Below are 22,026 nucleotides of genomic sequence, written 5' to 3' on the forward strand. Positions count from 1 at the left end.
ATAGTCACGGGTTCAACTAAATCCAGCATTTTATATACAAAGTATAGATATATGATAAATTTATAAGAAAATCACTATAATTTCAAGAAATATTAAATTTTGAACCCAGAATTTCAAACGTGTAATGGGTTCAAGGGTAAAACGTGAACTTTGAACCCATCAAATTTATATCCTGATTGGCAAGCGATACAGCCAACAAGACTACTCTGGAACTGAGGCTTAGTTGATTGATTGAATAAGAATGCAAATCATTTGCTTTAAAATTTCACAAATTATAGCAGCAACCATAGGAGAATAAAATGAAGAAGTAGAAAAAGCAATCCTGTCATTAAATGATGAAATCCAGAAAGCATATGTATGAAATCTGGACCATAATCTGTCAAGTTAATTGCATTACTAAATAAGCAAATTTTATCAATCCCGATTGAAGCTATAGTCAAAGGTACACCATGCTATTAAGATGTGAATTATAATAAGTTATTTGTCACCTTAAAGTTCACCCACCAGTATTAAAAACTGACAGAGGAAATGGTGAGAAAAAGTAGTAGCAGTAGCATTCCTAGAGATGATAGCCCTTGCTTTTACAAGGTTATTTTCAATCCTCACGTTGAAGAACTGGTAAAGTTGGATCCTTTAATTAATACAGACTACTTGCTATTAAATCTTCTTTTTGTTTTACATATATCACTTGAGTTTAAGAGATCTAGTGGCTTAAGAGCTTTAAAATCTTATTTAAGTCCAAAAACTCATAAATTAGAGAGATGAACACTTTTATTTATTATTTCGGATCTACAAATCTTATTCATATATTTAAACTGTTAGAGAGTAAACACTTTATTTAGATCCATACAACGTGCTTCTCACGTACTTGTTTGATCTTACTCATGGGCGGAGGTGGCACTTGAATTCAACTTAAATTGCAATGAGTATACACTTTTATTATTGATTTTAGGTTTAGCACGTAGAAATATATCAATTTTAGGTCTATCATGCGCAATTTGATTGTTTGTCTAGGATGAAGCGTGTGCAAATATGTATATATATATATATATATATATATATATATATATATATATATATCAATTTTAGGTCTATCATGCGCAATTTGATTGTTTGTCTAGGATGAAGCGTGTGCAAATATATATATATATATATATATATATATATATATATATATATATATATATTTAATAGATGGCAATATATGAAATTCAAACTCAAGATCATCTCCGTTTCATCTTATATAAATTAAATTGTATGAACCATCTTATTTAAAAACTTAAAATCTTGTTCAAATTCAAAACCTCATAAATTTGAGAGATGAGCACCTTTATTTATTAATCTCAAATCTACAAATCTTATTCATAAATTTAAGTTGTTAGAGGGTAAATACTTTTGTTTATTTATTTGGATCCATATGTGCTTCTCACGTGCTTGTTTGATCTTACTCGTGGGTTACACATAGGGGTGTACAAAGAAAACAGTCAAACCGCACCAATTCGATAATTCGAGTCAAATCGGAAAAAAAATCCGATTATGGTTTGGTGTTGGAAAAAAGAAATACGACCATAATTGGTTTGGTTTGGTTTAACTAAAGAAAGTCAAACCAAAACCAAACCAACCCGACATTACATATATAAATTTTTTAGATATATTTAATATATAAATATACTTATTGTGATGTAATTTATAAATATTTCTTAAACTTTTTCGTAATTTTATCTTTTAAGGTATATTTAATATATAAATATACTTATTGTGATGTAATTTATAAATATTTCTTAAACTTTTTCATAATTTTATCTTTTAAGGTATTATTTCAAGGATGGACTTAGAACTTTTGAAAGTTCCAAACTTCCAATAAGTTTTATAGCCATTATATAATATTAGTAACTTAAATAATGCTAACAAAAGTCCAAACCAAAATCAAATCAATATTAATGTAAACAAAAGACATTCAATTCAATACTACGAACGTCAATGTATTGAATATCTATTTTTTTTTCTGCAATAATTTAGATAAAAATGCATAATCTAATTTTATTTTTTCTTTAGCGTTTAGTCATGTAATTAATACCCCCTTATTAGTCTACTTATTTTAGCATGACTTAGCACTTTTAGATTATTCTTATTTTTATTATGTTTTTTAATTAGCAATATTTACATTACATAATTTTATTGTCTTTATTGTTGAATATTTTAGGATAATGCCATGACACATCTCATATTTTGTATTATTTTCTTGGAAAATACTTTATATAGTTGTATCTTACTAGGATTAAAAAAATATTTTGAGCACAAGTTATATGTTTTGTGCTATGAAGATTTTACTGGGAAAAATTCGAATAACCCGAAAACCCGAGATTGAAAAATTCGAATTTTATTGGTTTGGTTTGGTATTTAAATTTAATAACCCGACACAATTGATTTGGTTTGGTAATTACAAAATTCCAACCAACCCGACCTATGTACACCGCTAGTTACACATGTGAAAATATGGTGAAGTGAAACTTGAATTCAACTTATATTGCTATGAGTAAACATTTTTATTTATAAATTAAAGTGTACGAACCTTTTCATCTAAAAGCTTAAAAAAGCCGGATTATGAATTCTTTTTCTTTTCCCTGTGTTGTAGAGAATTCCATCAGAATTTGTGAAGTATATAACAAAAGAAGCAACAGAAACAACAATTCTAAAAGGGCCATCTGGCAAATATTGGAACATGAAATTAAGAGAGGATGAAGAAGGGCTGTTCTTCAATGCAGGTGGATGGAACAAATTTGCAAGAGAGCAACAGTTGGAGGAGGGTGATTTCCTACTTTTTCAATATGATGGGAAGATCACATTCCATGTACGCATTTTTAATAAGAATGGTTTAGAGAGATGATTCATATATTCAAAAGTTCACTATAGTGAAAGGAAAAAAAAAAAAAAACTTGTGGACTGAATTTATAAGACCTTCTCCTAGTTTTTCCTTTTTCTTTAATATTAATATATAATTATTACATGTTAGGATATGGTTTTTGAAGACATGTTTCTAGCAGCACAACATAAGCAATTCCCTTATATTTTTATTGAATTGGTGTAAATACAGGGGCAGATTTATTGGGTGCTTTACTGGGCACATGAACTCATGATCTTTCAGTTAAATTAGGAATTTTATGTATGTATTTTTTAAAATTAGTCTAATATTATCTGTTGGCATGCATGCTCCACAAAGGCTGAATGGTGCACCTGATTCAATACTGAGTTATTTATCAAAGAAACATGAATTAATTCCCACTTGCAATTTTTTCTTCCTTTCTTTTGTGGTGCACTCATATTTTAGAAATATTATGAGTTAGAAAGTTTCTTCGTACCCAAGCATTTATTCATTGTAATGAATGAAGAAATCAATATAAAAAGCTTATAATTTCAAATTGAGGTATTGTTAGCTTTTATTTCCTCCATCCCTAAAAAAAAAAAGGCGGATTCAGACATTCTATGGTAGAATATCAATTATTTTTGCTTATGATATAGTATTTGCATTTTTATTTTTTGGTGATAATTCAACAATTAATTTCTTAATTCTAACATATACTCCTAGCAGTGGCGGACGCACATGGTGACAAGCGGGTTCAACTGAACCCGCTTCATTAAAAAATAACACTGTGTATATATATGTATAAATTACGATTAAAGTTGCATAAATTTTGTATAAATATTTTATTTGAACCCACTTGACAAATACTATTTTACAACTAAAGTTATGTACTATTAAGATTGAACCCGCTTGCATAAAATCCTGGGTCCGCCACTGTGTTAGTTTGTATGAGTCCACCAATCAGTAGAGAGCTATACGTAAATGAGACACAAGATTTTTACGTGGAAAAATCTCAACTCAAGGGGACAAAAATCACGACCTATACCTGTAGGCTTTCAACTTCACTAACTGTAAACACCTATTACAAGCCACTTTGTAATGGTTCCATTACAAAGAATTCAACTCAACTAACTTGTTGTACTCTCACACAAGTCACTTTGTCACTCTATAGTTACAAAGAGTTTAACTAACTTGTGATACTTTTATCACAAGCCACTTTGTCGCTCTCTAGTTACAAAGACTTTAACTTATGACTAAACCTAGTCACAACATAAACTCAAAGAGTTTACAGATTTTACAAGTGGGTTCCTGGCTAAGCAGATTAGGAGATACAATAAGAACAATCACAAAGTTACAACTCAACTAAGGACAACAAAATACTAACTTTAGGAACTGGTCCGTAGTAGCGGTTAACTTTGTTCTTCAAGATCGTAAGAATTAATTTCTCTGTTTTGCAAAAGGCTTGAATGAGAAACAGAAATGTTCAAGTGATGTTTTGATATAAGCTCATTGTTGATACACCTTGATGACATCACTTGAAATGATGTAAGAACTTTAGTTGGTCAAGGAATAAGTGGGCACTAGAAATAGTGCAGTGCAGGCAAAAATAGTGCAGGCGGTCACGTCGCTTCCAGCTGTGTCCAATTGACTTTGTACTGCTATAAGGGAACCACAAGGGTATCGGGTCCTTGTTTGGTCTCCTATCTCCTGAAACTATAGCAGTTCACATTTAGCTGGAATCCGTTAACTTGCAGTATAGTCCAAATGTGTCAGGTTCCCTATCTGGTCCTTGACAGTAAGTTTTTTAGATCAAACATAAGGCAAAGACATTGAAAACCTATTATTTTTCCTTTTTGATCATGACAAACTTAACATTGATAACGTGGATTTAGAGCAAGGAGAACCAGATTAAGTAACAGGAGAACACAAGTTCCACAAGTTCCCCCTCACTTTAAGCCTTCCTTATTTCTCATTATATCTACACTTATTTATTCCCCCTTTTTGGCATTATTAAAAAGACACAAACAGATAAACAACATAAAGAAGTCTAGCCGAGCTAACTCATGCCACATATGTGCGCACAACATGATAGAGAAAAGAAACATAGAATTTAAGCAGTGAGATAATTAAAGAGGATAGATTTTATATTAATAAAATTTAATATGCCTTTGCTTAAAAAGCAAAGGCAAAATTGGACTGTTAAGACGGGAGCAGTACTATTTCATTCCAACCACATCAAAAAAAGAAAACAAAATATCTGCCAAAAAAAAAACTTAAAGGACATTTCCAGAAACTGGTCACTGAAGGGGTACTTAGGGAGCACTAGGAGTAGAGGGCTTGGAAGCTGCAACAAATGTTTGGAGAACAAGGTCTATTCGGGTATTGGCCGACTTTGCTCATTGAGCAGTTATGCTTTCAGGTTCTTTACTTTTGCCCCGAAATCAGCATTCTCTTTTGTTAAACGAGCTACTTCATCATTTGACGCTGGAACCCCTTGGGCTTGCTGACCTTCCAGGATAGCATTTCTAGCCTTCAACCGACGAATCTCCTCAGTTGCACTATTCTGAGCATTAATGAGGTGCGAAACGGTTGATGTACTTCCTACCCCCTCCCCCCATTCTTTTCTATGCACTCCCATTCTTCCAATATTGTCTGTGAGAAAGTCTGCTTCTTAGTTCCCACCTTGCCTTGCCCCAGTGGCATCTCAAAGAACATAAACACTCGCGTAAGCAAAAACCCGTAGGAAAGGCCATGATTACCATCTTTGAAGTTGGCTACCTTTTGCATATGTTCAATCATAATAGCAAGCAGGTTTACAGGAGTAAAGCTATCCAGTTGCTCCATTAAGAACATGTCAGACTTAGAAGTCACGAACCTCCTCTCAGCTCGAGGCAATAGAACTTTGTTTACCAATTCGAAAAGCAGTTGATAGACATGGAGTAACGCCTTCTTATGAATCTGGACCCCCTTTTGGTTTGCATTGTCTTTTACTACGACATTTCTGAAGTTAAACTGACACACATCCTTTACACTGGACACAACAACTGTAGGAACTTTAAGAATTTTCCAAGAAACTTTACATCGAACACGATATTTACTTCATTCACCAAAGCACAAATGTGGTCAGTCTCAATGGGAAAGAGGCTAGCAAAGAAGCTTTGTACCTTATCCGCATATGCCTTAGGTGCATCTATTTGGAATAGGTGCCCCCATCGTTGAAACTCAACCATTTCAAAAATTTGTCGCATACCAGCCATCTCAGAGATTGCTGGGTCAAACGTACGATCCAGCAGATACTTTTGGTGCCTCAGGCGTTCTGAACCAAGGCTGACTTCACTTCTCATCCTCTTCACAGAACCAGGTTCCTGAACAATTTCAGACTTTCATTTGCCGGACTTTCCACCACTTGATTTCTCTTTTCCCTTGGATTTGACTAACATATCCTCATAAGACATCGAGAACTCACTCACAACATCCTTCAACTTGGATCTAGAGGTTGAAAACTTCTCTACTGAAGCAGGCTGCTTCTTTTTCTGAGACTGTCTAACTAGTGAACCAGGTTCATCTGGTGTTTCCTCTTCCACCTCTACCACATGGATCGCCTTATCACTTACGGACACACTTTCTTTCACCAACTTCCTCTTTTGCTTCTTACTACTTTTTTTGCTCTTTTGAAGGGCAAAGTCGTAGGCCACCTTAGCTTGCAACCTGGTAGGAGGTTGTTTGGAGGAAGACTCATAAGTGGACACAACCCTCCACTTAACTATGAACGCATCGAGAGCCAGCTTATCTAGATCCTCCTCATCACTGGACCTCATATCAAGAGCTTAAATGTCCAGAGGTACAACATCAAATGCAAGAGCAGAACTGTCATGGAAATGAGAACCCTGACCTGGGTCCTCCGGAGAGGGATCGGGTTCCTCATGTGAGAGCCCAGTAGTTTCTGCTAGTGCAACGTCCTCAACTGGCACTATAGCTCTTTTTCCCCATACCTTGTACTGTGTTTTTCTGAGTAATTATCTCCTGAAGGACACCGTCAACAGATACCACAAAGATAGTTACAACATTGTCTTTCTCAATCGGCACTACTGCCACCACGGAATCTGCAGGAACAACGGCGGAATCCTCTGCGGCCTCATGCCTTTGACTTTATTCTCCATATGTTCATTGATTGGTGGGTATCTCAGAAGATAGAGAGGACGGATAAGTATTTTTAGGGGTTTCTGAAATGAAAAGAGACGGAGAATTTTGGTGAGGTGTGATTTCAGCAGGGAGAGTAGGAGTGGTTATAAAAGACTCTGAAGGGACAGAGGACTCCATAGGTTTTTCAGTAATAGGTATGACTGAGGCAGGGAGGTCGGAGTTTGTATTAGCCATGAAAAGATGGAGTGAAGGTGCTTTGGGAAGTTCTAATAGAGGACTTATGGTTTGTGGAGAACAGAGTTTTTTTTATTAAGAATGGATAATTATGAAGAGAGAGTGAGAGAGAGATAGGGACCGGTTCTGAAACGGCGGTTAGACGTGGAGAAGTGCAATGTTTCAGCGGGAGATAGAATGATTTGAAGTGAAGAGACGTGAAAACAGAGTCTGAAAAGTTGGATGACATGACAGTTGTGTTTTGTACCTTTTTTTAAGACGTGTATTAAAGAATGTACAGAACTACTAACCTTTGGTACAAGAACCAGGCTATTGACCAGTTATTTGAAAGTATTAATCCTATTTTATCATCCATGCACTATATTTTACAGCTTTTATACTTATCATGCGTGTTTACCTACAACGGTATTGAAGTGAGTTAGACATGACCAGAGAACACTTTTAGCTAGTTTTTCCTGAAGGTGATTTTCATAGCCAAATAATAAGGAATCAAGTTCTCAATTGGGCTTTAAAAGCTCCAAATTTACTTTGTTTATTTCAAAATATTCCCTACTTAATGCCTTGGTGAAGATGTCTGCAATTTGGTCTTCTGTGCTACAGAACTTCATACATATCAACCTTTTCTCCACATTGTCCCTCAGAAAGTGATGCCTCACATTAATATGCTTGGTCCTTTTGTGTTGAACTGGATTCTTGTCCATGTTGAGTGCACTGGTATTATCACATAGAAGAGGCACACTCTCAGTGAGTACCCCAAAGTTCTCCAGTTGTTGCTTAATACATAAAAGTTGTGCACTGCAGAATGCTGCGGCTACATATTCTACTTCAGCTATTGAAAGAGCCACTGAGTTTTGCTTCCTTGTGCCCCAAGAGATGAGACATGAATCTAGGAAGTGAGCCATTTTATAAGTGCTTTTCATGTCCATAAGATAACTTGCATAGTCTGCATCAGCATATCCAATGAGATTAAAAATATCATCTGAGGGATAATAAAGGACCAGGTCCTGTGTTCTTTTAAGATATCTCAGAATTCTTTTGGCTGTCTTCAAATGAGATTCCTTGGAATTTGATTGAAACCTTGCACATAGACCCACACTGAAGAAAATATCAGGTCTACTAGCAGTAAGATAGAGAAGAGACCCAATAATGCCTCTTTACATGGTTTGATTCACAGGAGGCCCAGTTTCATCCATGTTCAGTCGAGTGGCCGTAGAAATGGGAGTGTCTATCACCTTTGATGTTTCCATGTCAAACCTCTTCAAGAGCTCCCTGATGTATTTTTGCTGACAAATGAATGTACCCTTTGGGGACTGTTTTACTTGAAGACCCAAGAAGAAGTTCAGTTCCCCCATCATACTCATTTCAAACTCACTTCCCATGAGTTTTGCAAATTCTTCACATAGAAAATCAGTTGTTGCCCCAAAAATGATATCATCAACATAGACTTAAACAATGAGCAGACTCTTCCCTGTTTCTTTAGGAACAGGGTGTTGTCAATTTTTCCTCTTTTAAAGCCATTTTCCAAAAGGAACTTTGACAGCCTTTCATACCAAGCTCTAGGAGCCTGCTTCAGCCCGTACAATGCTTTGTACAGTTTAAACGCATATTCAGGGTGTTCATGACATTCAAACCCTGGAGGAAGCTTCACATAGACTTCTTCCTTAAGAAGTCCATTCAGAAAATGCACTTTTGACATCCATTTGGAACAAGGTGAATTCCATATGAGATGCAAAAGCGATTAGAATTCTAATAGCTTCCATGCGAGCGACCGGAGCAAACGTTTCATCATAGTTAATCCCTTCCTCCTAATTGTAGCCTTGAACTACTAGCCTGACCTTGTTCCTTGTGGTATTTCCATATCCATCAAGCTTGTTCCTGAATACCCACCTGGTTCCTATAATGGTTCGATCTGAAGGTCTAGGTACCATGTGCCAGACATTGTTCCTTTCAAATTGATGTAACTAGTCTTGCATGGCTGTAATCCAATCTGCATCTTTCAAGGCTTCCTTATATTCTTGGGTTATATTTGGGAGAGAAAGGCTGAGAAGGCAAGTGAATTTCTAGATTTTGACCTGGTTTGTACTCCGGAATCTAGAGGGGTGATTATGTTGTCAAGAGGATGAGAGCTTTTGTATCTCCAGTTAGACGTCTGAGGTTTATTTAGAGAGAATGTGGGTACATTTGACAGGTTTTCCTGTGTTCTTCTCTCAGGTGCTAGTGGAGTACCCTGAACTGCATCAACCACTCTTTCTTCAGCTTCAGTGGTTGTAATTAAAGTACCTGGTTCCATTGAAGATGAGGCAATATTGTCTTCACTCAGCTTTTTTACTTGGCTCATCATATCTGCCTTTCTATTTGTCATGTCAATGACTTCACCAGGGACTATTAAAGGTTCTCCATCTTGATCTTCTTCAGCACTCTTCTCACAGGATGGATGAGACTCATCAAAAATAACATGAACACTTTCCTCAACACATTGAGTCCGCTTATTATATATCTTGTACGTTTTTCTTTAAGAAGAGTAACCCAGAAATATTCCTTCATCACTCTTGGCATTAAATTTACCAAGCTGATCCTTTCCATTATTGAGAACATAACATTTGCACCCAAATGTTCTTAGGTGAGTCAGCTTGGATTTCCTTCCATTCAGCAACTCATATGGGGGTTTTGTTCAAGAGGGATCTGATCATGCACCTGTTCACCAAGTAGCATGTTGTGTTGACCGCTTCAGCCCAAAAGTTCTTTGCAATTCCACTATCGATTAACATTGTTCTTGCCATCTCTTCCAGAGTTCTGTTCTTCCTTTCTACTACTCCATTTTGCAGGGGAGTTCTGGGAGCTGAAAAGTTGTGGGTGATGCTATTTTCATTGCAGAACTCATCAAATCTGGCATTGTCTTTTTCTATTCCATGATCTGACCTAATGCATGTGACTCTAGGCTCCATCCTCACCTGGATTTTCTTCACAAAAGCCACAAACACCTCAAAGGTTTCATCTTTAGTTCTAAGAAATAGTCCATGTGAATCTGGAGTAGTCATCCACTATCAAAAAAATGTATCTTTTACCTCCTCTGTTTTGCACTCTCATAGGACCACATAGGTCCATATGCAAAAGCTCTAGTGGCTTTGAGGTGCTCACATCCCTTTTAGACTTAAAAGAGGACTTCACATGTTTTCCTCTAGCACAGGCATCACAAATTTTTTGCACCTTGAACTTTGACATGGGCAGACCATGGACCAGGTCCTTCTGAATTAGTTTGTTCAGAAGAGAAAAGCTTGCATACCCTAATCTTCTGTGCCACAGTTCAACATTATCATCAATAACTTTCAGACAACTCTGATCACCACTTTGTACGGACTCAAAATCAGCAACATAGATGTTCTTATATCTCTTGGCCACAAGTACCACTTCACCAGTTACCAGATTAGTAATTGTACATATCTTGTACAAGAATTCCACCTTGTTTCCTTTATCACAGATCTGCGAGACACTTAAGAGACTGTACTTAAGGCTATTGACATAGTACACATTTTCAATAGAATGAGTGAGTGACTTCCCGACTTTTTCAACTCCAAGAATGTACCCCTTTTTCCCATTGCCAAAGGATACACTCCCTCCTTGCATGGCTTTTAGTGAAAGAAATTCCATGGTATTCCCAACCATGTGCTTTGAACATCCACTATCTATGAACCATTATTGACCGCTTCCTTTCACTGTTCCCTGCACAAGAAGATCAAGAGTTAATTTTAGGAACCAAGCAAGTTTGGGTCCCTTGTAGTAGGCAAGAGGATGAATAAGAGCTCTCTTAGTCCATGCAGGTAATGTGTGCCTTTTGTGAGTGGAAACTAGTCCCTCTTTTGTAGTTACTTTTTAGCAAACACTTAGTTTTTCTGAACAGATTGAACCCTGGCCTGTCAATTTTCTTTGAAGTACCCATTGTTCCCATAGTGGGTACAAAACCAGTTATCAGAAAAAATGACGTACTTACTGTGAGGGTTGTAAGGAGTTTTATCCCTTTGGAACCCTATTCCCTGCCTGTTTCCACTATTATTAGTGTACATGTCAGTGATAGCTTCTAAGGACCAGGTCCACTTTGGGAACTTTTCAAGATTATTTTTTACTCTTTCCAGATCAATTTGGAGGTGCTTGTTTTTCTTAGTTTCAACACACATCCTAGTTCTCACAGCTTTCAACTCATTTTCAAGCCTAATGTGTTCATCACTAGCTACCTCTTTTCCTTTTCCAGAATTTCCAGGTTCTGACTTAGTCCCTGGTCTCTCTATTGTTTTCCTTAGGTCTGTAATTACTGCCAAGAGATCATTTCTTTCTTCTTTGAAGTTTTCAATGGTTTCCTTATGGTTAATAACTACAGCCACCAAGTCATCTCTAGTTTGTTCAGCTTCTCATAATTTTAAGGTCAAGGAATCCCTATCCTCCACAAGACTATGGCAGGCATCAATCAATACACTAGCTAAAGACATGAGTTTCTTAGGAGAGTAGGATTTCAGATTTCTCTGAACATCCCTGAAATTTACCTCCTTGTTGTCATTATCTTCATCATCATCTTTGGGCCATCAAAGCAAAAGTTGAGTCATATTCATTTTCCTCGCCTTCAACTGCTATCATGGAACTATCCCAGCATCAGTTTCATCTTCAGACTCACCAGAGGAATCTCCCCATGCTGCAAGAGCATGTTTCACCATATTGTTAGTTGATCTCTTTCTTTTAAAGTTCTTAAAAGGAACCGGGTTCCTCTTAGCTGCTTTTTTAGGGTTGTTCTTAGAGAATTCTTGCTTCAAGAGAGGACAGTTTTTGATGAAGTGTCCATGCTTTACACACTTATGACAGAGATTATAGTTTTTTGGTTTGCTAGAGTTGCCCCTTTTTAGCATTTCTCTATTTCTTCTGACCATCTTCTGAAATCTTTTGGTTAAGTTAGCCATGTCACTGTCTTCCTCACTTGAGTCATTGCTATCAGCTTTGAGTACCAAGTTATTTTTCTTTATTTGGTTCTCTTTTTTCACGGTCTATCTTCCTCTTCATCTCGTAGGTATTCATATTTCCAACCAGCTCTCCTATGGTCAGCTCATGCAAGTCCTTTGATTCAGTAATAGCATTCACCTTGCTTTCCCGAGGGCTAGGCAGAATACTGAGGATTTTTCCCACTAGTTTATTTCTAGGAATGGTTTCACCAAGTGAGTGTAACTCATTTATGATGGAAGTGAATCTTGTGTGCATATCTTGAATAGATTCATCGTCCTTCATCCTGAAGAGTTCAAACTTGGTAGTGAGCATATTGATCTTAAACTGTTTTACTTGGGTGGTTCCCTCATGAGCTGTTTGCAAAGCTTCCCATATCTCCTTAGCAGCGTCGCAAGCGGAGATTCTATTATATTCTTCAGGTCCTATTCCACACATCAGAATCTTCTTGGCACGAAAATTCTTGTCCACGACTTTCCTATCTGCGTCGGTGTATTCTTTACTGGTTTTTGACATTAAAAATAGAAGTTTTTCCAGTACCTTTGTTGGAACATAAGGACCATCACATATGACATTCCATAACTCAGAATCCTCAGCCATGATAAAATCATGCATTCTTGTTTTCCACCACCCATAATATTGTCCATTGAACCTGAGTGGTCGGTATGTAGATTGAACTTCTTCAAAATTTGGTGAACAACCATAAGGATCCTTCCTAGGTGTTAGCCTGATAGGAGGAACCCACTCTGATACCAATTGTTAGTTTGTATGAGTCCACCAATCAGTAAAGTACATGGTACTCTATGAGGTTATGTTGAGAATGCTAATAAAGTTGTAAGTAAATAAGACACATGATTTTTACGTGAAAAAATCCCAACTCAAGGAGACAAAACCACGACCTATACCTGTAGGCTTTCAACTTCACTAACTTGTATACACCTATTACAAGCCACTTTGTAATGACTCCATTACAAAGAATTCAACTCAACTAACCCGTGGTACTCTCACCACAAGCCACTTTGTCACTCTCTACTTACAAAGACTTTAACTAACTTGTGATACTCTTATCACAAGCCACTTTGTCACTTTCTAGTTACAAAGACTTTAACTTATGACTAAACCTAGTCACAACATAAATTCAGAGAGTTTACGGATTTTACAAGAGGGTTCCTAATCAACGCTTTTGGCTAAGTAGTTTAGGAGATACAATAAAAACAATCACAAAGTTACAACTCAACTAAGGACAACAAAATACTAACTTTAGGAACCGGTCCATAGTAGCGTTTAACTTTGTTCTTCAAGCTCGTGAGAATTAATTTCTCTATTTTGCAAAAGGCTTGAATGAGAAACAGAAATGTTCAAGTGATGTTTTGATATAAACTCATTGTTGATACACCTTGATGACATCACTTGAAATGATGTAAGCACTTTAGTTGGTCAAGGAATAAGTGGGCATTGGAAACAGTGCAGTGCAGGAAGAAACAGTGCAGGCGGTCACGTCGCTTCCAGCTGTGTCCAATTGACTTTGTACTGCTATGAGGGAACCACAAGGGTATCGAGTCCTTGTTTGGTTTCCTATCTCCTGAAGCTATAGCAGTTCATATTTAGCTGGAATCTGTTAACTTGCAGTATAGTCCAAGTGTGTCAGGTTCCTTATCTGGTCCTTAACAGTAAGTTTGTTAGATCATCAAAACATAAGGCAAAGACATTGAAAACCTATCACACTGACTCCTAGTACATACTTAAAATTGAACCCAAATAGCTGCGCACTCAACCATTTAAACTAGAAATAGCCGATTGAGATATAATATATGCATAACTTATGTATTATATATGTATAATTATGGGGATAATATATAATTATCCCCTGAGATTGTTTCACTTTACCAGTTGCACCCTTATACTCTTGTGACCCCCGATACTTGTTATAAGTGTAATAACTACCACCTTTCCAAGCCATCCCCAGTTTCAAAAGAAGAAGTCCAAATCACGCACCATTCTTTCCGTGCCACAAGTCAAATTAATTTTGTTTTTAATATTTTTCGGTTTAACTTTTTATTTGTCTTTTTAATCTTATTTTATTCTTTTTCTTTTACATTTTTTTCTCTATATCTCTTTCTTCACCATTTCTGATCCCTCTTGTACTCATAACCTCCCCCTCTGTGTTCCTCGTTGTCAACCATCATGCATCACCCGCTGAAAAACTCTTATATTAAATCAAAAGGTTGTCGGAGATAATAGAAATGATAAAATTGTGAGGCCTTTTGAATAGCGTAAAAATAATCTTCTAAATTTATAGAAAATAGGACAATATATGGTGGAGATAACTTGGCAGTAAAATGATGTCGCCGAATCACTATTTTTTCGGTGAGAAACATTGCAAAGGAAAAAAAAGAAAGAAAAAAGAAAAGAAAAATGTAAAAGAAAAAAAAGTAAAATGAAAAGGAAAAAACATAATTGCAAAACAAAATTTGCTTCTCGCCAAAATCATTAACTTATCCTGCGAAATACTACAAGGAAGAAGACAAATAGAAAAAAAAAATATAAAAAAATAAAAAAAAGTTAAGGCATTAATTAAGAAAGAATAGAAAAAATGGTAGAAAAAAAGAAAGAAAAGAAAATGGAAGAAGCTAGCTGGGGGTGTGAAAATGGTGGATGGAGTAATGAGGGAGAAGTAAACAGGAAAGAGAATAAAAGAAAAGAAGAATTATGTATTAAATTTACATAACTGCAGGGGTAATTATGTATTAAATTTACATAACTGAAAGCATCATAATTCACAAACAATTAAGCGTTATCTTAATTTTAAAGACTTGAAAAAAAAATACTCTTAGTCAAAGAAAAATCATGTAATTTCCTAAATAACATTAGTATCATAAGTATTTAGAATAATTTTTTGTTATTTATGGGAAATATATTCTACGAAGCCGAAAAGTTTGCTACCCTACAATAAAGTTATAACATTGACACTTGCCTGCATGGTCAATGCTCTTTTCTCTGCCAATTTCTCAACCGGAAAATCGTCAATTAGTGCAAACGCCGTGAGGATGGAACCCAGAACCTACTCCTACTCGTCCGCCAGTTTCTACGTGATCGTTGAGCCTTCCGTCATTGATGACGGCCAACTTGTAAGTTCTTACTCAATACTACTACTCCGCCCCCTTTAATTTGCCACTCAAAACCAATCTCAATTAATTCAATCAAATAAACAAAAGGATTTAAGTTATATACATAGGGTAAGTTAATTTGTTGAAGTAGCAGGTTGGTTGAGCGTCTTATTTTACTAGTTACTAATTTCATTTATCATGAAGAATTACAAGTTATCTTTTATCGTAGAAAATTTAAGATTTTATTGCAAAGAATTTGAACTCATAAACTAATATATGAACAAAAGGACGTCTTTTGAAAACCCATGAACAATCTCGATCGATACAATTAGCTTAGAATCTTGATGTCTTGTTTAGGTTGTGTGCAGGGGCTAGCCCTTTGAATACGGGTTCGGCTGAACCTAATAACTTTTGTGCAAATCCTTTACTTGTCTTAAAAAATCGTTAAGTTATGTACAAATTATTAAATTAGAGCCCAATCACTTAAAAAAATTAGAATACTTCAAATCCTGGCTCCGCCTCTAGTTGTGTGTCTTGATCAGTAGAATATTTAGATGGTTTGAAACTACTATACTCCACGTGTAAGCCAATGATTCTCAGAGGTGAACCCAAAATTTGAAAGTCAGAAATTAGTGCATGCACAATCAGTAGGAATGAAGCATAAATATATACTTCAACTATGTATGAGGTCAACCAAAAATCATAGGTGCATTTGCATTGGCTGCACATACATTGCGATGATTCTAATTAGAAATAGCAAAATGTTTTCAGTTTGTGTACATAAGTGAAACAATGATCCTACATAAGAAAATTCATGGGCTGACGGATGGTTATACTAACATTTATCATGGTGATTCATAAGAAATTGCACTGTACATTTTGAATTCACTGTGGCGATGTGTACATCGGAGTACTAAGGTGGTGTTTGGCTCTGACAATGTTATATAAAAGACCTTTAAACATTAAATCTTCAGCTTTTGCAGTGTATATATCCTGGTTCTTGAATTCATGTCCTGCACCTAAATGAGAATTGATGATGTTCAATTGGTCATCCCTTTTTGCCTTATTCAATAGTGTAAATGAAGGCAAGTTCGGGAACGAGTGGAAACATGTCTGTACTCCTATATTTTGCTGGCAGAAAAGTTCCTTGATTTGTATTTTTCCAACTTTTTTCTTTTCTTATTTGCTTACTTGGTTGTAGTGAGATTAGTATTAGGTTGTGACAACTTAGAGTATGGTGATTGATGGAAATTTTGTAATTTTGTGCCAGAAAAAGCAAGCTGATTAGGCTATGTAGAGAATAACCCGAACATAATTTTTCTAGTTTTTTATGACCCCTAAGCAAATCTTTATCGTGAAACCGTGGTTGAAGAAATTCTCTTTTATGATAGTTTGAGTCACTCATGTTATCACGTAGAAGGGTCAGATAACATGTATGAGCGTGAGCACTGACCGCTCTGTATCATCGCTGTCATCCTTTCTCTAAGATTGCCTCTGTAACGATCGCCTAGCATAGGTCATTGGACATTTTGAATTTTCTTCTTACATTTTATATAACACTGCACAAAGGGCTTTGTTTATTTTCGCAATGATGAAAATTTTATGTACAAAATGTCATTCTAGTGACAGAATTTGATGCTGCAAGTAACGTTGTCAGTACTTCATCAAGGAGTTGTTCGACCTTTCCTTAAGTTATATTGAATTGCGTACTTCTACCTTTTTTCCGGCAAAGAAAAGATGGATAATCTATAGTTCATAAAAAAATAGAAACTAGAGATACTCGTGGCATCATTTCATATATTGATACTTCAGTATCTATAGCAAATCTGCCATTCTTTGGCTTTTCATTCCACTGTTGCACTCAAATTTTTACATCCTCGAGATTGTCAGTCATTGCTCTTCTAGTCTCTCTTCTCCTGCTTTCTGGTAAGAATGTTTTTTCTGCTTGCTGGTGGATAATCGCTCCATTTGAAACTTAGAAAAATTTGATGTATGAGTTTTCTATTCTATATTAATTAAGATTACAATTGCTACACCACCATTTTGTGCCATAAGTTGTTAGTACTTCATTCTTTTCTTACCTTATACAAATCTATGTTTGTAATTATTTCTCTGTGCAGCGCATGCCAGATCCCTTTGTCCAGGAACATGGAGATGAACTCCTTGAAACTGTCAAGCTTATTGTTCCGACTGATGATTTTTGGTGTGTGAATGTGAAGAAGGTTGGTAAAATGATTTGGCTTCATGATGGTTGGCGAGAATTTATGGAACATCATTCTATCGGGTGTTGGTACTTTTTACTCTTCAAATATGGGAAGAACTCACATTTCAATGTTCACATATTTGACCTCAACGCTACTGAGATTGATTATCAATGTAAGGATCATGGTAATGCTAAATTAGGTGCCATTAGTCAGAGCCTGTCTTACGGGAAGGAAATAATCTGCTGTGTTGGTGATGATAAAGATGACGAAAGCTCTGTTGAAATTGTGGATCCCTTGGAAACTGAGCAAGGACCAGAGAGTTCAGCTAAGTCATCTAGAGCCAAAAGATGTAAAATTTTACCTAGGAGTAAATTTTGGCATTTCTATGATACAAGAAGCAGAACAAACAAATTGCATGACGAGGGACGGGTATTAAGTGAAAAGAATTTAAACATATTGGGCGGTAGCAATTTAACTAAGCCACTTGTGGGAAAATTAGTTCAGCAAAATATGGATACTCCTATATATTCTGCAGTGGTAACTGGAGGTGTGACTAATCAAGATAATGCACAAGTGGGAAGTGAAAACGATATACTTCAGCTCAATGAAAGTAAGCATAAGATACACTTGGACCAATATATTCAAATAGAACCAATTGCAGATACAAGGAAATCATTCACTGGCCAGCAATGGGAGAAGTCTGTAAGGCGTGGAAGGCCTCACAAACGAGGACGAGCTAAAGCAACAGAAACAAACAGGGCCATTAATGCCGCCAAAATGTTCAAGCCGGAAAATCCTTACTTCATGCAGATTCTTGTAGAATATAACGTAGTACGGAACCGTATTCTGGTGAGCATTTGTACCTATACATTAAACTAAAGGTGTCATTTTATTCATTGTAAACTGCTTTGTATCTCAATATCTTCAAACTCATGTATATTAATCTCACATTCTTCTTGACACAATCTTAGCAAGTTGTCATAATCTGCAGAATATACCAGCTAATTTTGTCCGAGAGTATATGCCAAAGACTTTAGAACTAATTGAACTTCAAGATTCTGCTGGAAATAAGTGGAAAGCTCGTTGCATTAGGAGGAAAATGCATCTGTTTTTAAGCGAAGGATGGTTTAAATTTGTTAGGGATAATGGTTTATTGGTAGGAGATGCTTGTGTCTTTGAGTTGATCAAGGACCTTAAGACTGATGAGCTTATGCTGAAGGTGCACATATTTCGCTCTAGGGTGGAAGAAAAGTCAACAAACTTACAAACTTGTAGCGTATCTGAACCAACACTTTCTATTGGAAAAAACTGTCTTCAGTTCAACGAAAGTAAGCATACGGAGACTTCAGATGCATTCGGACCTGTATCTTCAAATAGAAAGCAATTGCAAGAACGGTTGGTTTCTTTTTCCGACAGAAGATTGTAGGCTTGAAAACTCACTCGTATCACATTGAGAATTAATTTGATGAATTGCAGATACAAAGAAATCATTCACCGGCCAGCAACAGGAGAAATCTGTAGGGCAGGGAAGGCCTTATAATCCTCGCAAAAGAGGGCGACCAAAGGCTGCAGAAGCGAACATGACCATTAATGCTGCCAAAATGTTAATGCCAGCAAATCCTTACTTCATGACAATTCTTGGAGTATATAATTTGTTAGAAGTTTGGCAAAATGCCAAAGTCCCACATATGTTGGGAGAAGAGTTGGGGGATTTTTCCCCCTATAAAAGAAGGCCTAATATTTAGGATTTAAACACACCCCTCATTTGTCTTCTCATCTGTTTAAGGCATTTGTATCTTCTCTTTTTAGTATTATTTCACTTGTATTTTTGGAGTGAAATAAAATATTGGTTGTATCCGAGGAGTAGGCAAAATTAGTCGAACCTCGTAAATTCTGGTGTTCCATTTATTGTTGCTTTATTGTCTTATTTATTATTTGGTGGCTGTCATAATTTTTGGTATAGTAGTTGTGACTTATTCACACTATATACATTTGGCTTTCGCAACAATTGGTATCAGAGCCAAGATACTGTCTAAGTATGCTCTGTGGTTGCAGCATAGTCTGATCTTCCACATCAGAAAAGATTTATCTTGGTAACTGAGTCAAGGTTCTGTCTAAGTATGCTCTGTGGTTGCAGCTTAGTCTGATCTTCTACATCAGAAAGGAAATAATCTTGATTTGTGTCGTCAGCTATTAAATAATATTTGTGTCAAATATGGGAGACAATAAACAAGAAGAATCTACATCAAGTGTCAACAATACGTCATCATTGGCATCTTCGCTTATGACAAGAATTGTGTCAAATGCGAAATTTGCGGTAGAAATTTTTGACGGGTCCGGACATTTTGGGATGTGGCAAGGCGAGGTTCTAGATGTCCTTTTTCAACAAGGGCTAGATCTTGACATTGAAGAAAAGAGACCAGATGTTATTGGAGAAGAAGATTGGAAAATTATCAACCGTGTTGCTTGCGGTACCATTCGATCCTTCCTTGCTAGAGAGCAGAAATATCCATACACAAAGGAAACTTCTGCAAGTAAATTATGGAAAGCACTGGAGGATAAATTTTTGAAGAAAAATAGTCAAAATAAATTGTACATGAAGAAGAGACTGTTTCACTTCACCTATGTTCCTGGTACCACGATGAATGAACATATCACCAGTTTCAATAAGTTGGTCACAGATTTGCAAAATATGGATACAACTTATGATGATGGTGACTTGGCCTTGATGTTGTTGGCGTCACTTCCTGATGAGTACGAGCACCTTGAAACTACTCTACTCCATGGAAATGACGAAGTTTCTCTCAGAGAAGTTTGTTCGGCTTTGTACAGCTATGAACAAAGAAAGCGAGAAAAACAGAAGGGCGGAGAAGGAGAAGCACTATTTGTGAGGGGTCGTCCTCAAAATCAAACGAGGACAAAGAAGGGAAGATCCAAGTCAAGATCCAGACCCAGCAAAGATGAATGTGCCTTTTGTCGAGAAAAGGGGCACTGGAAGAAAGACTGTCCGAAGTTGAAGAATAAGGCCAAACATAACAATGGAAAGGCCATTATGGATTCAAATGTAGCTGATTGTGATGATTCAGACTTCTCATTAGTTACAACAGAGTCATCAACATCATCAGACATATGGTTGATGGACTCGGCTTGTAGCTATCATATGTGTCCCAACAGGGACTGGTTTGTGGAATTTCAAGAAGGAGAATATGGAGTCATCCACACAGCGGATAACAGCCCTCTTACCTCATATGACATTGGTTTAATACGATTAAGGAACCATGATGGAATGATCAGAACATTAACAGATGTTCGATTTGTACCGGATTTGAAGAAGAATCTCATCTCTGTAGGAGCCCTAGAATCAAAAGGGTTCAAAATCATTGCAGAAAATGGAGTGATGAGAGTATGCTCCGGTGCACTAGTGGTAATGAAGGCTAATCGGAAGAATAATAATATGTACCGCTATCGTGGCAGTACAGTTATTGGGACAGCGACAGTGACATCCAGTGACGACAAAGAGGCAGAAGCAACCAAGCTATGGCACATGCGCTTGGGACATGCTGGAGGAAAATCCTTGAAAACTCTATCAGATCAAGGATTGTTAAAAGGAGTAAAGGCTTGCAACTTGGAGTTTTGTGAGCATTGTGTCAAAGGGAAACAGACAAGGGTTAAATTTGGTACAGCGATCCATAATACTAAAGGCATTTTGGATTATGTACACTCTGATGTTTGGGGTCCTTCCAAAACACCTTCATTGGGTGGGAAGCACTATTTTGTAACCTTTGTTGATGATTTTTCCCGAAGAGTGTGGGTGTATACAATGAAAAGCAAAGATGAAGTGCTGAGAATTTTTCTCAAATGGAAGACGATGGTGGAGAATCAAACAGGCAGGAGGATCAAGTGTATTCGCACAGACAATGAAGGTGAATACAAAAATGATCATTTCAATAAGGTATGTGAAAATGATGGCATCATCCGACACTTCACTGTTAGACATACACCACAACAAAATGGAGTGGCAGAACGTATGAACCGGACCTTGCTGGAGAAGGTACGGTGTATGTTGTCCAATGCTGGCTTGGGCAAAGAATTTTGGGCTGAGGCAATTACATATGCATGCCACCTCATTAATCGTCTACCATCTGCTGCTATTGATGGCAAGACACCATTTGAAAAATGGTATGGAAAGCCTGCTGTAGATTATGACTCTTTGCACGTGTTTGGCTCAACTGCATATTATCATGTGACAGAGTCAAAATTGGATCCAAGGGCAAAGAAGGCTATTTTTATGGGAATTACTTCTGGAGTCAAAGGATATCGCTTATGGTGTCCTATGACAAAGAAAGTAATATTCAGCAGGGATGTTACCTTTGATGAATCTGCTATGGTAAATAAGGTAACAGAAGATACCAAACAAAATGAAGGTGCTTCTAAGCAGGTGGAGTTTGAGGGAAAATTTATTTTTCCTACACAAGAAGCAGAGGAGGAAACAAAT

General features: G+C 36.6%; 3 protein-coding genes across 3 annotated transcripts; 2 read left to right on the forward strand and 1 right to left on the reverse strand.

Moving 5' to 3' along the window:
- The first annotated feature begins 528 nt into the window (after positions 1–528).
- LOC104220217 (B3 domain-containing protein Os01g0723500-like) lies at positions 529–2,887 on the forward strand. The gene is made up of 2 exons (XM_009771043.1): positions 529–618; positions 2,636–2,887. The coding sequence occupies exons 1-2, from the start codon at positions 529–531 to the stop codon at positions 2,885–2,887; spliced, it is 342 nt and encodes a 113-aa protein (XP_009769345.1).
- A 9,345-nt stretch (positions 2,888–12,232) lies between these two features.
- LOC138877462 (uncharacterized) lies at positions 12,233–12,820 on the reverse strand. Its single transcript, XM_070157075.1, has one exon. It carries the CDS (start codon positions 12,818–12,820, stop codon positions 12,233–12,235), a length of 588 nt encoding a protein of 195 aa, XP_070013176.1.
- A 2,375-nt stretch (positions 12,821–15,195) lies between these two features.
- LOC104220213 (B3 domain-containing transcription factor VRN1-like) lies at positions 15,196–19,387 on the forward strand. The gene is made up of 4 exons (XM_009771040.2): positions 15,196–15,348; positions 17,448–18,380; positions 18,523–18,926; positions 19,008–19,387. Exons 1-4 carry the CDS (start codon positions 15,199–15,201, stop codon positions 19,069–19,071), a joined length of 1,551 nt encoding a protein of 516 aa, XP_009769342.1. The 5' UTR covers positions 15,196–15,198; the 3' UTR covers positions 19,072–19,387.
- The last annotated feature ends 2,639 nt before the right edge of the window (positions 19,388–22,026 follow it).

The sequence above is a fragment of the Nicotiana sylvestris genome, chromosome 1 (genome assembly GCF_000393655.2).
Source record: "Nicotiana sylvestris chromosome 1, ASM39365v2, whole genome shotgun sequence".
Lineage (NCBI taxonomy): Eukaryota > Viridiplantae > Streptophyta > Magnoliopsida > Solanales > Solanaceae > Nicotiana > Nicotiana sylvestris.